Below are 17212 nucleotides of genomic sequence, written 5' to 3' on the forward strand. Positions count from 1 at the left end.
AGAGTTTAAACATTGAATCATTTGCTATGGAAAGTGATTGTGAGAAATTATTTCAGTCTCTTGCCTTAAAAGCCTCGGGCTACACAAAGTAGATTTACTTCCGTTAAAAGATATTACTCTCTTATGCAGGAACCTGTTTCTGTCTTCTCTTTGGGTTAGAAGAGAAGCTAACAGAGATGCTCACTTTACTGCCCAAAGTGGTTTGAAGATCTCGGCTGTGTTGTTTGTTACTGATCCTTGGTGGCTTCATCCTGTGCTCGAAGCAGATCGTTCTCCTGGTGCTTTGGGAGATGCTACCTAGTTGTTTTTTTTTGGCTTTTTCAGTAGTGGGTAGTTTGTTTGTAGTAAGTAGGGTTTTTTTTCAGTAATGAATCTTCTTTCCACCAAAAACACAAAAAAAATAGCTTATTTGAGGGGTAGCCGAGGCTACCCAGGAATTGTATATGTTTTTGATCCAATGAAATATCTGTGGCTGATTGGAAAAAAAATTTGAACAATTTCATTAATGCACATTTTTAGGGTAAACATAACCATGCTTAATGCTTTATTCATTAGGAACACATTGATTGAGCTAGTAAGTACTAAGTAGTAAGAACACCCGCTTATCGAGCCATATGCTCTGGCCATCATAGAAAAGCACTAACTAGTAACTACAACATTTGGATATGCAATTAGGCGGGCTTTGGCTCCTTCATCCCCCTTCTAATAACCATTGGCCACTGAATCATTACAACATGTGCCACCACTCTCATCAGTAGTGTTGTCATCCCCGACTTTCTTGGCATAAAATCTCCGGTACAACTTGTCCACCTCTATGAGATAATAGGTGCCTGGAGATAGAAGACTCCTGTCTTTTGCCGTCACAAAGTCCTTGCCCCCGTAACGATGCTCCATTAGCTTCAAGGTTTCCACAAATTTCTCAGGAGAAAACTGCACGGAAAAGGAAAAAAATAATAAGAAACAGGAAATGCCTAGCAGAACTGTTTTTCATAGACAACAAACATACATAGAAACTATGCAGTACTGACATGTATTGTGTCAGCTCATGCTCCTCAAAAGCAAGAGACCATCTCATATTTTCCTTTCCTCGTTTATGTTAACTTTGCATCCAGCGATTAAATTCTTACCAAAATGAGGGAAAGTCTCAGCTTGCAACACTAATTCCAACAACTCAACCCAATTCACGCAATAATACTTCCAAACCAGAATTTATTGGCAGCAGATCTTAAGAACCATATCGCCTTTGCATCAAAGATAGGCAACTTGGTAAAAGATTTCGGGGAATGAAGACTGAAATGCACAAGCTTCCTCATTTCAATAGGAGATCTCGAGCTAACAAACCATGAAACGCAATACAGAACTTGAAACACAAACCAAATAGATCCCCATTTCCACAAGAGATGAGGTCAAAAAAAAAAAGAGGGTACCTATCTAAGTCTAGTAGTGAGTTGGGGTTCAAATCTGAAAAACGGTCATTAGAACTGTCTGTTCAACCAACTAGCACAAATTCAAGTTCAAGCTTCACCATTACCATTCTTTGGTAATGGTACAGAGACAAAGAAAAAAAAACTTGTATGCTATCTCAGGCTGAAATTCATCTTGTTGTACTTCTAAGCTTTTTCCTAATTTTAAGTTTTAATAACATATTTTAAGAAAAGAAAGAAAACAGTTTTGGTTTACTTTTTTATTGACAATAAATACTATGAAGGAAAGAATTACTCAGATTAGGGAACTAGAAGACGTGTCCCCTATTCAGAGATTTTGCTTAACAATCAACATTATAGTAACAGAGGGAGACAGCGTCAGAGGTCCTTCCCCAGACCCCAGATTTACGGGAGCCTCATGCACTGGGCTGCCCTTTTAATTATCTGTCACAAGCTGAGGCGCACAAAACTCCAGACTAGATAATAACCTTGAGGCTAAAAATCATCTCCAACAAATGATGAACAAAAGAATACCTCATGTCTTGACTTTAATTTTGCAGGGATATTCATTACTGCTGCAATGTTTGACAAGCTAAATGGATGTTCACCACTATGAAGACGGAATGAGAACATTGTGGAAGTTAGACCACTCCCATATGAGAACATTACTACCCGATTACCATCCTGCAAGAAATAAAACAAAATTTGAAGTTACAAAAAAAAAAAAAAAAAAAAACATTGAATTTGAAGAAGCCATGTCATTGCCTGAAAATTTTTAATTTTACCAGTGTGCTGTGCTTGTTATGAACAAGGGATGCAAATGCTGCATAAAGGGATGCTGTGTACATGTTGCCAACTTGTTTTGGCAATAAAGTAGTCGGTTGCACCTTTGCATCATATAGGTTCTTTGCAACTTGTTGGGATGCCTGTAGATGAACAAATATACAGAAATTATAATTGAGTAATATTATCAAATATCAACTCAGAGCAACCATATCACTGTAAATTACAAATTGCAATAACATCCAATATCAAGACACCAGAGCAACCTTTTCAAGATCCCGGCTTTGATAGCTCTCGTCACAAGATAAAGATGAAAATGGTGCCAGTTTTTCTTTTGCAACCTCCTCAACAGAACTGACGAATAAAATAAGATGCAACATATAATAAGACATTTAATAAAGATACAAAAAAGACAGTCACAAATAATAAAATCTAAAACCAGAGAAACAAAAGGTTGCTCAAGAAAAAGTGGAAGATAAAAACCTGGCATTCCTCAAGAAGTCATTGAAGTATAATCTAGCAAAGCTTTTTTGAACAAGCTGCAGTACCAGTTTAAGAAATAAATTAAATAAAACTATTAAGCATTTAAGAATTTTAACCGCTAAGTCCACAGTAGATAGTTTTTTTTTTATTCCAAATGCATAAAATGCAGTACCTTGTTGTAGGGAGAATGAAACACAAAGTAGTCTGCATCAGACATTGAAAATGGCTTCCCTTCCAACTTCTCATATCTATAGAAAGATGGACAAGAAGTCCAATAGAAATAATAATCACCAAAAGCCAAAGCAAAAAAAAGGAAGTACTATCATTATTGGTCAACTTACCTGTTAGAGAAATGTTTATAGCAAGCATCAAGTGCCATAAGATAGCAAGTTTGTGAAAGCTTCCCATCAACAACCTACATACACAAATTGCATATTAAAACAACCAGCTATAATTGGTAATGACCACTTATAACTAATTTGGTGTTACATTAGTGAGCAACATGTATTAATTACCAAGTGCCTTGAGATAGAAAATTTTACATTTGAACATTCCACCTTGTTTATTAGGTGTTACATAAGAGAACCTTGTTTATTTGACAACACAACCACTGCCTTGTTTTTGAAATGTATTTCTTTGGCTTCATTAGCAATGTGTATGAAATCAGCATAGTATACAATGATCTACATTCACATAAGAGCCACCTTTATGCAAGTATGCAAATAAAGGTCTAAAATGACACTAGACTCAACCTGGTAGCCCATTAGATATCATCGTTGTTTATTTTGTTTTCTATAGATTGAATAGATTGCACAACTCCATATAAAAGCAGAACAATCAGAAAAGCATGTGGGTATAAAAGTAGCTTCAAATCATTTAATATAATAAGTCCATGGAATACATGTTTGTAATCAAATTAGTAATATGGGACATTGCTTGGCACAATGGTAAGTGTGAGAATGTACATTCAAGCCTGGAATGCGGAATGTTAGGTCCATATCCAGTCCATCCCTCCCAAGACCCTAGATTTCCATCATTGGGTAATGGCCCTTTTAAAATAAGTAGTAATATTTGAAATAGGTTGGTAGGTTCAGATGAAGACAAACTAACAGTACAATAAAAAAAAATGAACCTTATTTCCTAGAATCTCAAACTGTAGAACGGGGCCCACAAATTAAAGGAATGAAAAAGACCAGAAGCAGTTGCTTTGCAAGAAGAAAATCTATTAGCACAGAAACATACAAAAGTGATCTAACCAGGGTTACAAGCACTGACAATGGCCATGGATATCTATAAAATAAAAGAAAGATTAGAAGAGCTACCGGATATTCACTTGCAAGGTTGGGCTTATAGAAATCATAGACATGAGACATATGGCTCCCTCTATATTTGCTTTCAAATGCAATTGGAGCATTTGGCCCTATTAGCATGGCAATGGCAGCAGCACCTCCAGTAGGCCGGGCTGGTCCTTCTGCATAGACCTGTAAGAAGGAAGATCCTAGTAAGCAAACCGAACATCCTAACGTTAAACAAAATAGCAAGTTTCATATGTTCTAATCTGTGTTTATCCATGCATGCATCTGAGAAACGAACAGCATGTAACAAGAACTGCAAGAAAAAAGCATAGGGAACACTTTTTTTATCAGCAACATGACAGATTTTATTGATGAGATAAATAATGCACAGTAACAATACATTACCCAAAACAAAGCTTTTATGGAGCTAGTCTCTTGCCTAAGCACAGGAAACACGTTAACATATAGACAGAGGAAATCATGCCGTGGGTGTCTGACAACATATACAGGGGATACTTTTAAGGGTGTTGAGTTGCATTAAGATTTTTCTGGCCTCAAATTTGCAAGAAATTCATAAACTTCAATGAATTTTTTGCATATTTGATAACAGCTGAAGTTGCTAAACTGAAAGACTTATCTCTTTGTCTTTTAGTTGTTAAACTAAGTAAATAGTAAAATTTCCAAGGATATAGTGGTCTACTCAACTTCATTTTCAGCCATTAAGGAGCTCACAACCTCCTTAAAGTCTGATTCACTAAAAGACAAAGCAATAAGTTTTTCAGTTCAGCATTTTTAGCTGTTATCAGTATTCAAATGCCCCTTACCTATCATGAAACTTATTTTTATTAATAAAGATATTCTTTAGATTCATGAATGACCGACCATACCTGTCACTAAAAAAAGATGATAAAACACAATAACATATTAAAAAAATGAGTGCAATATGGTTTTCTACTGGTCGATTGAAAGGTAAATCAATGAAATGCCAAGAGATAAGGTTCCAGATTCAACACAAGTATCATTTTAGTTTTACTTTTTCACATGAGCACATTAAAGTGTATCAAGTAGGGATGCAATTTGGGCAGTCTCAACCAGAAACAGTCCCGACCCAAGCTTTTCCATGGATTGTACTTGGATTTTGTGGGCCCTGGACTGGGTCTAGGCCTTAAAATTTGTACTCCTCAATTTAGGTTGGGCTTGGTTTGAGGCCTGAAAACTTGTATGCATTTCTCTTTTATTTCTGAAGTGAACTATATAGGGCTGCAACTTCAGTGAACCTAATCCAAGCCTGACCCTACACAAGTACCCCACTCAAAGTTCTGCAAAGGTTGGGCCTAGCTTGAGACCTTGGGTAGCCCAAATCCATACCAGGCCCAAACCAATCCAATCAAAACCTGCCCAACCTTCTCTAATGTATTTGTATGTGCATTGAATAATTTAAGAAATGCATGTGTATACAATAACTCGCAATATTTATGTACACAATAAAGTACACTCCAAAGCCTGTTGGATTTAGCTCGTGTTGAGCTTGAGCTGGCCAGCCCGGGCCTTGATTTTGCATAGGCCAGGCCAGGCCTAGCTTGAGGTTCAGACCTTGTGTTGGGACCATGGTTCTAAATATCGATACAGGCCAATATGCCGGTAGGGTGTATCAGATTGTATCGGTGCTTTTTTATGTTATATATTTTTTTTCAAAACTGTTTCAGAGGGGTCAGTTTAAGTCCCGGCTACCCTCTGAACCATGGCCTGACCCGATACACCCCCTGTAGGGGCGTATCAGGAAGGCCCCGGTATGATACGTATCGGCCGAACATAACAATATTTTGAACCTTGATTGGGACAAGTTGCACCTCTAAGACTAGTAGACTACAAACCCAAAGAAAAAGTGGAAGTGCAAAACATAGGCAAGAAGATCTTTAAATCCAACCAACCTGAGTAGGTCAGTCCCAACCTAGACCAAGTTATGTTGGATTTAACTTGTTCCGGGCTTGAGCTGGCTAACTTGGGCTTGGGTTTGGGCCCAGGCCCACTGTCCATGTCTTATGGCTGAGCCTGGATTGGCACTAAACCCTACCCAATCCACACACGTTGCACATCAAAGTATCAGGCAACTAAATGATACCTTTCCGGATTAAGTGTCAACTAGCAAGCAACTTAACTTGCCATATGATTGACCATTTATCTCAAAATTCAGTTAGCACATAGTAACCACTCACTACAAGTCAATAGTTTAAGTATTTTGGCTCATGCATGGAAGTTAAATATAAGAAAGATATGCATAAGCCAATTGACTAAATATATTGGAAAAATACTTACTGAGTAGAGAACAAAAGAAGTATCATATTAGTTAAACTGACAAGTTTGAAGTCATACTTGTTAGAATAAAAATCTTGATAGTGACTGCCAATATAAGGGAAACAAAAAACGTCTACAGAGAAGAATCATACCGCACTGTCTGTGCAGACAACAAGTCCATAGCGACCATCCCAAGAACTACTCTCTACCCAATTCACACAGTTGAACAAAGCTGCAGTCCCCCCATAGCATGCATTTGTTGAATCAACTCCTTCAATATCAGTATTACCATATTTCTGTTTTTTACACAGATAATGTGAGAAGGAGAAAGTTGAGAAATTGCAGGAAAAAGTATTTGTATTCAATGGAATTGATAGAATACCTCAAAGATTTGCATCAAGAAGGTCTTAATGGACTTGCTTTTGTCTATCACAGTCTCACTGCCAACTTCTAAACGACCAATTTGTGTTGGATCAATCCCATATTTTTCAAAGAGGGAAGTTACAGCTGTCAAACTGAAAAAGCATAGAATTTGAGAAAAAAATACCTAAGAAAAACTTGACAAGCTTTGCAATTACAAGGCTCTATACAACAGTAACATTGGTAGAATAAATGCCAAGACCATCTGTCCTAATCAGAACCTTTGGAATAGACAATACCAAAGCTCTAAACAATCATTAAAATTCATATTGTTAATTTAGAACAAACCTGCAGCAAGAAAAATAGCTAAGGTAGAAAACGTCACTCTTATAAAAACAATAGCCGGACAATGTACATGCATTCATGTCCTTTAATTACCACATAAATGCTTTCAGATGTTCAGCAATCAAGGCTCCTTTTATGCATCCTTCAGTCCAGTATTCCCAAGGATAAGTACATATAAAATGTTATTCATATAAGAGAAGGGAGTTTGTGCCAATTTAGATTGCAGTTGGTAACACTTCAAAGAAGTGCTTCCACTTTTTTTTGTTCCCAAATGGCAGACAAGAGAAACCTCACTGAAACATACCAACACCTTAGCCACATGAGTTCAGAAATTAATGATGTAGCTCTCTTGCTAGTTGCTACTTCTATTAAAGCACTTTAGAATAAAACTTCATATTTAAAAATACAAGGACCATTAGGGGTATAGAATTAAAAGTTGGAAGTGATCTTGATTCATATCAATCATCAAGCTTCTCGTGAAAGGTAATAGTATATGACAAACCAAGGGAACTGTACCAAACATTTGGAAATGATCTTGTACTCATGTCAATCAATACTTGAAAAATGTAGAGATGTTGATTAAGATTAAATGTCGCATGCCCTGCTAAGCTCATAAGCTTATCCTTCTAATAAACAATAACAATGATAAATCCAGAAGTCCAACTAGTCAACTGAAGATAAAAGGAACAACTTCTACTACAACTGGGATATAAGTAATAGTATGGAATCAAAAAAAGAGTGAAGACCTCATTGAAATGACATCTTCTGATTCTGTACAAAATGCCATGCAATCTTGACCAAGTCCAATGGTGTATTTTCCTTTACTTGCACCATCATGAGCCTCCAAAGCTTCCTATTAGAAGGATAAATTGAAGGGCAATATTAATTGAATTATTTAGTTTCAAATAAGACCATATGTAGCAAAGAACATTAACAAGAACATGACAAACTAGACATTATTTATTATAAGAACATGAGGGACTTGCAAAAAGGAATAGGGGAGAGCAAACGGAACTAAACAAGAAAATATGTATTAAGCAGTTTTTTTGTGCCAAAGAAATACCCCTAATCTTTTTCAACAAAAAGTTAGACAGAGATAATAGAAAATGAAAATATTTTTCTACATTGAAGCTTCTAAACAAACAGAACAAGTAAATAAACCTAAGAAATTTAAATAGAAAGTCAGGTGAATGACCCTGTACATTCAGAACAAAAGAATCCAATCAAACAGAACTTAGTTATTAATGATTTGCTTCTAGCCGAAGCCTCATGACATCTATCCGATGTACTCAGATGTCTCTTTCTTGTATGCAACAGTCTTAATAGAGGAATAAACAGAAAAAAACGCCAACGGTAGGTGAATTCTCACAAGTTGGTTATAAGCCCCCATCTAAATACTTTCGCTTCAGTGAAGGATATTCTTAAAAAATAAATTAATTAATTAATTAATTAATTAAAATTGAACATCACACAGTGCACGTAAATAATCTAAGAAGTTCAATTAAAAAAATCCGAGCTACAATGAAGTGGTGAAAAGGACCCTGTAAATTTAGAATAAAATATTTTAAATAACCATAACTTAAGTCATAAATGGTTTTTTGCCTAGTCAAATCCTCATGACATCTATCCTATGTACTCGTTACATGTTTTATGCAACATTCATAATAGAAGAAGAAACAGGATGAATTCTCATATGCTGGTTATAAACCCCCACCAAAATGCTTCGGCATAAGTGAAGGATAATCTTGAGAGGAAAAAATGGACATATCAGAGTGCATTTCCAAACTGAATTTAAACCGATCTGCCTGGCATCAAGGATTCTCGGACATCTGATCGGGAGCAGATTTAAATTCCTAAATTCTCTGTTTCTAGATGCCAAGAACAGATAAGAAACAGTTAAAGACATGCAAACAGTACAAAACATTCCATCACATTTTAGACTTGTGAAGATCAAAGCTGAAAGAGCTTTTTCATCTGAATGTCCAAAGTTACCATGCAACCATAACCCCAAGTTAAAGCTAACTGGACGAAGCATCATAGCTTCAAGTCAACAAATTTAAACATCACTCTCTTTCAACTCAGCACTGCATTTCACCAACCCTGAACCCCGATAAAAATGCGTTCATTAAATTGCAGAGGAAAATACTTCCAAATCAAAACATCAGTTTATCCCTTAAGAGTACATTTAGAGAAGGAAGGATAAATCAAAGCAAACCAGATATTTCACATCAACTTAAACCTAAAAATTAGAAGAAGAAGAAGTAACAGTAGTAGTAGTAGTGGTGGTGGTAGTAGTAGTAGTAGTAGAAGAAGAAGAAGAAGTTCATGGCATGCAGAAGAAGTCAGTCAGAAAAGGGGAAACAAGAAAAAGGATGAGATCTTCACCTGCTGAACGCACGTAGGAGGGAAGTAGATTTCCATGGCCAGAATCCCGACATTTTTCTGCTGCAAAGCCATGTTGCTCTGTTCTACTTTGACTACAATGAATTCTCTCAGGGGAGCCCTAAATCTAAGCTCCGGTTTTCCTCTCTCTCTCTCTCTCTCTATCCTTCACACTCTTCGTTCTCTGGAGGAGCGAAAGAGAGAATCCTGAAATCTCGCAGGGGGTGGACGGGCCGTGGAGGGGTCACATGTTCTCGTCTGAATATATAGGAGAGAGAGAGAGAGAGAGAGAGAGCGAGAGAAGTTGCTCAACAGTATAATCTATAATGAGCTGAAGGGCTGGCGAGAATTAGTGAACCCGTGAATTTCCCATTTTGTCCACGTCTCTTTTACTTAATTATTCTACTTGCCATCATTTACAAGACAAAATCCAGCCATTACATCAGTATATCTTAGGTGGACTTTTGCACATGACAGCCAACTCATCGCTCCTTATTTTTTGTTAACGGTATTATGTATCTGGTGCTAGACGATTAACTGCCCAACTTTCACCTGACTCTTCCATCGCCGTCCGATTGTAATATCCTAGGACGACGATGAACAAGTGCTTAAATAGTTCAGATCTCGATGCACGGTTAAAAACAGTGAGATGCATAGATGACCATCGATCATTGATCCTATATTCCTACCTACACTATCAAGTATCAACTACCTACCAAATTTGGTTCCCTCGTCAAACTTGCACACTTCGCGGACCCCAACGTACGATGGCTCTATTTTGCTGTCTTTCAACGATCTAATTTAGACTTAGGTGGCGTTCGCTAAATCTGAAGTTAAAGAAAAAAAAAAAAATAAACAAAAATGATGAAAGTAAAACAATATTATAAAAAATAGTACAAGAATAATAAAAAAATTAATAAATAATATTAAAATAATGATAAAATAGTAAAATAAATATATAAAAAGATCATTTAATAATATAAAATATAAAATATAATAGAGAGATTGGTAATTAATAAAATAATGTAAAAAATATAAAATAATAAAAAAATATAAATACTATAGTAAAAAGTAGTGTTTCCGAACCATCATTGACCTAGATGGTCAGACCATTTGTTCTGTCCAAACAACCGGTTCTATTTCACTCTCAACTCGATCCTTGACCAAAAACCGTTGATTTTGGTCAATGACCTGTTGACCCAAGTAGTTGAACCATCGACCCGTTTGACGTTTGAATCAGATGGTTGAATCATCAACCTAGAAAATGATGATCTGAATAGTTCCGATTCTAAATTGTTTTTAAAACCTTGGTAAAATGTATCATAAATATAATAAACAATAAATAATAAATAATGAATAATAATATAAAATAAATAGTATAAAAAAATAAGTTGTCGTGGGGTAGTAAAACCAAACTCACAAAAAGAATGTAAAGAAGAGAGGGGATAGAAAGAAAAAAGGGTTAAGAATAATTTAATAAATGTGCATAACACAAAATACCAAAAAGAATATATTCCCGTTATGTGGCTGAATGTTACGTGTGTATAGTTTTTATTTCAAGGAGTTCCAGGCTCTAATAACAAGTTTTTTAGAATCATAGTCGAACATTAATCTAAAACTTCATTTTTCCTACTTTTCTTAAATGTACCCTTAACTCTTCAAAACCTCCCAAGACTTCCTTGTCAGCTTGGTGGTATTCTAACTTTGGAGAAACAAACACATGAATCAAAAGACATTAGAAAAAGTTTAATTTATATAATGTATTAGTATGGTTGGTTTAAATGTTATATATTTAAGTAAAGATTCATTGGGTCAAGTCTGGTAAAAGTTATTTTCAATCACTTTATTTATAATATACAATGCGATAGTCATTTTTAGTTCATTGTATTAAATATATAATGTTTTCATCAATTTTAATTCATCCGGTCAGTTTGGTTTTAGTCAAAATGATCAAACTAAAATTGCTCCAACCTGGTCAGGTTTGGAAATTGCTGAACTGAAATCCACTATAAATACTAGAAAATTGGCCAACTCAAGTATTATATAAAATATAACTAATTATTAATTATTTAAAAGATTAAAATATTAAACAATTGTCTACTTTTATGTCTATTGTTTAGCTTTCACTTAACAAAGTCCGTGCCTCGCACGACCCCCACTAATTTGCTCTAAATCCGATGGAAAAGATTAATCCAAATCCAAATATTAATGAATTAAATTTGGATATGGGTAATATCCAAAAAATGGATATAGGTATATCCAAATCGATTTGATCCATTTGCCACAATAAGTGGAGTTTGAATCAGTCTGAATCACTTACCAATGAAATATGTTCCAACACCCTACCAACATGATTTAACACCATAAATCTTATACATGACAGGCCCCACTTATATGGTACCTCGCAGTCTCATGGTGAAATATGTGTGTCAAAAACATGTTTTATTGGCAAGAGATCAGAACTCAGGCAGTGGTGTTTGGTATCTAAGTGAGGCACCCAAGCTCAATCATTTTTTTGGGTAGAAAGTGGATGTAGTGGGCTTCCCTTTTACATCCAATCAGAACCCTCCCCCCATTTTTTTCTTGAACTTTTATTCAATTTGTAATGGGTTTCCCTTTACATGCGTGTAATAAATATCCTTCATAAGAGACTACACAAATAATAGAACACTTGTCACGAACTAAATGGAAGTGCAAAAAAAAAGGCATGCAAATCCGGACTAATTAATGACCCCTTGTGAGTCTAAATCTTCTAACAGCAAAAACCTCTAAGAATATAGAATCCAGCTGACCAATTATACATCAGAAAATATCTTCCATACATATATGTTAAATTCATGGGGAGATGTTCCCAATATATAGCTAAAGGCCATTGTGAATAGGGTTGTTAATAGGTCAGGCTTGGGTTGAGATAGGGTAGAATCAAAACTAACCCAACAAGAAATATCAAAGAACCAAAACCGAATTATACCCTATAGGGTTAATAATTTTAGACCCAGAATTGAATTGATCGGTTATTGGGACTAGACTTGTTCACGGACTGGGCTTCGAACCTAACTTTACACTGTTTTGGGCTTGGGCTTCGAGCTGAAGCCACTCAAATTTTGGCAAAAGCGAAGCTTGAGCCCGACCCATGAACAAGTCTACTTGGGACAATCAGGTATGACCCAATGGAACCGATTATAATAAACTTGTTGAAAACAGTATACATTTAATATATAATTTATTTAACATATTAACATATATTTTATTTAATATATTATACATTTAATATGTATATATGGCTCGGGTCAGGTCTACGTTAGTTTGAGAGTGAGTAGAACCAATTTCAAACCAATAATAATTTGGACAATAGATTAGGAACCAAAACCAACCCATCAGTACAAGTAGGGGTATAAACCAGTATCCAAATTCGAATTTGATTAGAAAATCTGATATCAGACGAATATTGAAAATTAATGTTTGAACTTGAATTCAATTAAATATTTGATTTTATTCAAATTCAACCAATTACTTATTTTTGTAATTAATAAATATATAAAATAAATATTTTATTTACATAAAGTATTTATATAACTTAATTATTATATAAAATATTTAAATGTTTTATATATTGTATATAATAATTAAATAATCGGCTAATTTCGAATATTTATCAAATTGAATCAGGTCATATCCGAATTTGACTAGTTAGATATTCAAATTATCAAAATTCAATTGATTAGGTTGAATCTCAAATTCAAAATTGGAATTTCAAATACCGTTGACACCCCTAAATACAAATCCTAAAACCAAAACCAACCCAATCGATTTGGGTCCATCAAGTCAGACCCAACCCATTGACAACCCTAATTGCAAAGCTTTTGTGAGGTTTTTTTAATGTTTGCTTTCTATATATCTTTCATATACATTATCTATCTATACTATTATAAAATATATACATGCCTTGGTTTGTGCATGTTATCTTTATTATTTACTTGTACACGTGCCCTTACATTAATATCATATAAAGCCGATATTTGACTTAATATTGCATATATATGCATAACATGTGATCTTTACACTAGTAGAGAATAAAGGAAAGATAAATGGGAGAGTAGATATGATTTTTTTTTTTGGGCCTTGACTAAGAGATTGTCTCCACCAAAAATTATAAGCATCTGATTTCTTTTTGTTTTTAATAAAAGCATCTTACGTAATACCATATATTATAGCAGCAATATGGTTATGTGTCTCTTTGTATGATTTTTCATATCATTTTCAAAATTATTGTAAAATTCAATCTATTGAACGTCTTTTCTCGTTTCCTTTTTTTTATATTTTTTTCCTTTATCTTTTTTACCCTACCAATTGACCAACTGCGCTACAGTTCATCTATCTGGTAACAAGTTAAATACAACTTAATTTTCTAGTTCAAATAATAATTGAAAAAAAAAAGCCAAGAAACCGTGACATGTGTCGTAATTAGTGCAGGTCACATTCATTTAGGTTGTCAATGTTAAACCAAATCCAAATGCTGTTTTGCTTTGTTAGAAAACAAGTATAAAGTTGAGGAAAAGTCATTAAACAATATTTCTGGATAATGGCAAGATCATATAGGGCTTATTGCTGTTTTGTATTGCAAACCTTATACTTAATTTGAGCTCTAATATTTTCATTTTTGTTAATGAAAAAAATATTTAATACTGGATGTTGGATTCCAAAGAAAATACTTAGGTATAGTTGCTAGTGGTTCTCAAACAAAATACCTATGTAGTTACTTTTGATCAAAATGTTTATATTTAAAATTTGTTTTCATATGAATCACTAGCTAAAACCCTTACAATTTCTTTTTTGAAATTGATTTATTTTCCAAATTTATGCTTTATATCAATCATTCAAAGGTAAATCTTCAACTTTAAATTATCTGTTTTTTTTTTGTTTATAAAATTTGTATTATTGTTTTTGTAGAAACCAGCCTTAATAGTAATTGCTTGGCTATTTTGAACATTTTGTGCCTCTTTTTAGAAAATTCTAATAGAGGGGGTCTACTAGCAACTGTATCAAAAAGTTTAGGGGAGGAGATTGCAATTATCAAACTTTAGGGGAAGTTTCAACAATTTATCCTTATTTTTTACAATGTTTACAATTTCCAAAAAATAAAAGTAAAATAAAAATTAAAAAAAATGGAACTATGCAACCTCCTTATCCCAAAAAATCTCTGCATTTATCTAAACAATAGGAAACTACACTTGTTCTAAGGAGTTCAAAAAAAAAGAGGAAATGCACTTCCATATTGGATGAAAATCCACTTTTATCCAAATCAAAATCTGCTAACCACAACACATTGCTAGTCACGTTCATCTAGTTGCATGTTGGGAATGTTGGTGATGCAAAGTACAACCCATGTTCCTGATGTGCAGCTGGAAGAACATAGACAGCAATGTATTGTGGTCAACAGATCAGAGCTCTTTTTGTCTTTTGTAATACCAAAAGGTTTGGATCTCCTATGCTTGTTTCCTAAACTTTATCTTACACTTCGATTCAATCCAGACAGGTATCTACACATGTAATGTGCTGTTACACACTAAATGGAAGTGCATGACAGAATAGTTATTCTGAAAAGTTGAAGATTTTTACAATTTTGTATGAAAATACTCACTTTATTTAATATTTAGCAAAATCTGTAGTGCATCAAGTGCATGTATGCACCATGGAACGAAGAATGTGACCCCATGATAACAATTAACAGCTTTAATGATGTTAAAGTTTTGATGGTAAATAAAATTTGTGAAATATAAAGTTAAAATAAACACAAGTGAGTAGACTATCTAACATCTTTAATACAATTAGTTGAAATCTTGATTTAATGTGCAATAAATGTTAGTAAATATATTATACATCTTTAAAATTGGAGTTAATATTTATACAAATCTATACTACTTTAAAAAGCACGAATAGTCTCACTAATATTTTTGGAATTTTTTGAGGATAAAATTTGTCTTTCTATATTTAAATTTATTAATAAAAAAATGAGGGCAAAAGGTTAATCAATTTTTAATATTAAATGAGTTGAAAGAAGACAATTATAAGATATTCAATTTCCTCTCATTAAATCCAACACTTAAGGTATTAATTTGCATTCACCTTCATTGAATCATATATTTAAGGCATCTTTATTTCTTCTCATCATTAAATTCTATTAATTAAATCTATACATAATAAATTAATAATTCCAGCATTCAATTTCTTCTCATCATTAAATTCATAAAAATAAATATTGGGTACATCTCTAATATTATACATTCAATATCAATGATGGAAATGTAATATAAAATTTAGTGTAAACATAGAAATCAAATTATTTTCCTTTTTGGGTTGTGGGTTAGTGGTTTGGGTCAAATGGATTAACCGATGATATGATAGTTAAATAATAAATCTTTAAAAAATAAAAAATTACAAGTAATCAAAAGAATATATAAGAAATTATATATTAATTATGTCAAATAAAAATTAGGTATAATAAGTAAAAATTATTTATATAATGTAGATAATATATAATTTAAAATAAATCCAAAAGTAAAGCTATTTTCTTATCTAGATGGTGGGTCAATGATCCAACTTTTCAAAGAAACTCATGATGTCATAATTGAATAATAAATATTTAAAAAAGATGAAACACAAAATTCTATTGCGCTCGGAAACATTTATAATGTTATATATTCATCATAACAAATAAAATTTATTTTTATTTATGGCAAAAATTAATAGAATACAAAATTCAATAATAATAATAATAATAATAATTGTTATTATAATTTAAAATTTCCACATGCAATGCACATGTGTGTTTATTATAAGCAGTTGAGTTTATTTTTAACCATATTGTTGTTTTTATTAATTTTCAATTTTTATCTTAATTATGATATATCTAAAATTCAAATAATTAATATGACAAAAATTTCTCACGTGCAAATGCATGTGCTTAATTACTAGTTTACGAAAAAATGTTAAAAATGAATGGAAACTCATGAATAAGATGATGAGGCAGAACATACTCACATCTTAGATTTCCATCATTTTCTCAAGGAAAAATCTATGACACCAAAAACACATGCATGGTACCTAGCTAAAGAATTTTGACCAATGAAATAACCCCCGTGAATTGTCATCAATACTGATGAGGGCGGATTTGGCCCTCCAATGACATTGTGACACATGGCACCTCAGAACAACTAGGTGACACCCGGAACCACTCAGGCAACAACTTGCCAAGTTGATGGTGTCCAACCTGGCGGTCTGGCCCAGGCGTCGACCTGGCATATGCGTCAATCTGGCGATCTGCGAGATGTGCTCGCCGACAAATTCGGCATGCATACCCCACGATCCTTGGAGGTTGGCCCTCGTTCCAGAAGATGGTCAACGTGCATTGCAGTTACCTCCGAGGATCTCGGACCAGTTAGACACGACCTCCTAGAGATCTCGGGGGCGGTACGTGAGCAAGGCCTATATAAAGGCACCAACCCCAATGACAGGGGGGGCAAGTAAGCAAGTAAGAAAATTCTAGCTCTCATAATGTGTGATTTTTAGCTCGCAGTCTACTATGAGAGTACTGACTTAAGCATCGGAGCGACCTCGCTAGGTTAGCCACCCCAGGTCCTCTGACATTTGGTTCCTTGCAGGTCTCTGAAGAGCAACGAAGCTCATCAATTCAGCTCGCCAGTTGGGCAGCTTGGCACCTCACGGGCAACCCTGCACCTAGTCAGCCCAGCACCTCATAGGTAGCTCGGCACCTCACGGGCAGCCCTACACCTGGTCAGCCCGGCACCTCACAGGCAGCTCGCCACTTGGTTAGCCCAGCACCTC

At 34.3% G+C, this 17212-nt stretch overlaps 1 protein-coding gene across 1 annotated transcript; it reads right to left on the bottom strand.

The window, feature by feature from the left end:
- Positions 1 to 512: 512 nt before the first annotated feature.
- LOC104608333 (hydroxymethylglutaryl-CoA synthase-like) lies at positions 513 to 9519 on the bottom strand. The gene is made up of 12 exons (XM_010274282.3): positions 9371 to 9519; positions 7732 to 7838; positions 6663 to 6795; positions 6433 to 6576; positions 4013 to 4171; positions 3032 to 3105; positions 2863 to 2938; positions 2691 to 2746; positions 2474 to 2561; positions 2210 to 2350; positions 1959 to 2108; positions 513 to 930 (listed from the first exon to the last, which is right to left on the bottom strand). Exons 1-12 carry the CDS (start codon positions 9440 to 9442, stop codon positions 703 to 705), a joined length of 1428 nt encoding a protein of 475 aa, XP_010272584.1. The 5' UTR covers positions 9443 to 9519; the 3' UTR covers positions 513 to 702.
- Between the last annotated feature and the right edge of the window lie 7693 nt (positions 9520 to 17212).

This window comes from Nelumbo nucifera, chromosome 6 (assembly GCF_055504915.1).
Source record: "Nelumbo nucifera cultivar China Antique chromosome 6, China Antique-T2T, whole genome shotgun sequence".
Classification (NCBI taxonomy): domain Eukaryota; kingdom Viridiplantae; phylum Streptophyta; class Magnoliopsida; order Proteales; family Nelumbonaceae; genus Nelumbo; species Nelumbo nucifera.

What these genes read in the sequence shown, in the direction of transcription:
- LOC104608333 (XM_010274282.3), bottom strand. Translation starts at nt 9,442, where the DNA reads ATGGCTTTGCAGCAGAAAAATGTCGGGATTCTGGCCATGGAAATCTAC. An exon ending in TTGTCTGCACAGACAGTGCG is followed by an intron (nt 4,172 to 6,432) that starts GTATGATTCTTC and finishes TCCTTCTTACAG; the next exon opens with GTCTATGCAGAAGGACCAGC. An exon ending in AAAGCCGGGATCTTGAAAAG is followed by an intron (nt 2,351 to 2,473) that starts GTTGCTCTGGTG and finishes GTTCATCTACAG; the next exon opens with GCATCCCAACAAGTTGCAAA.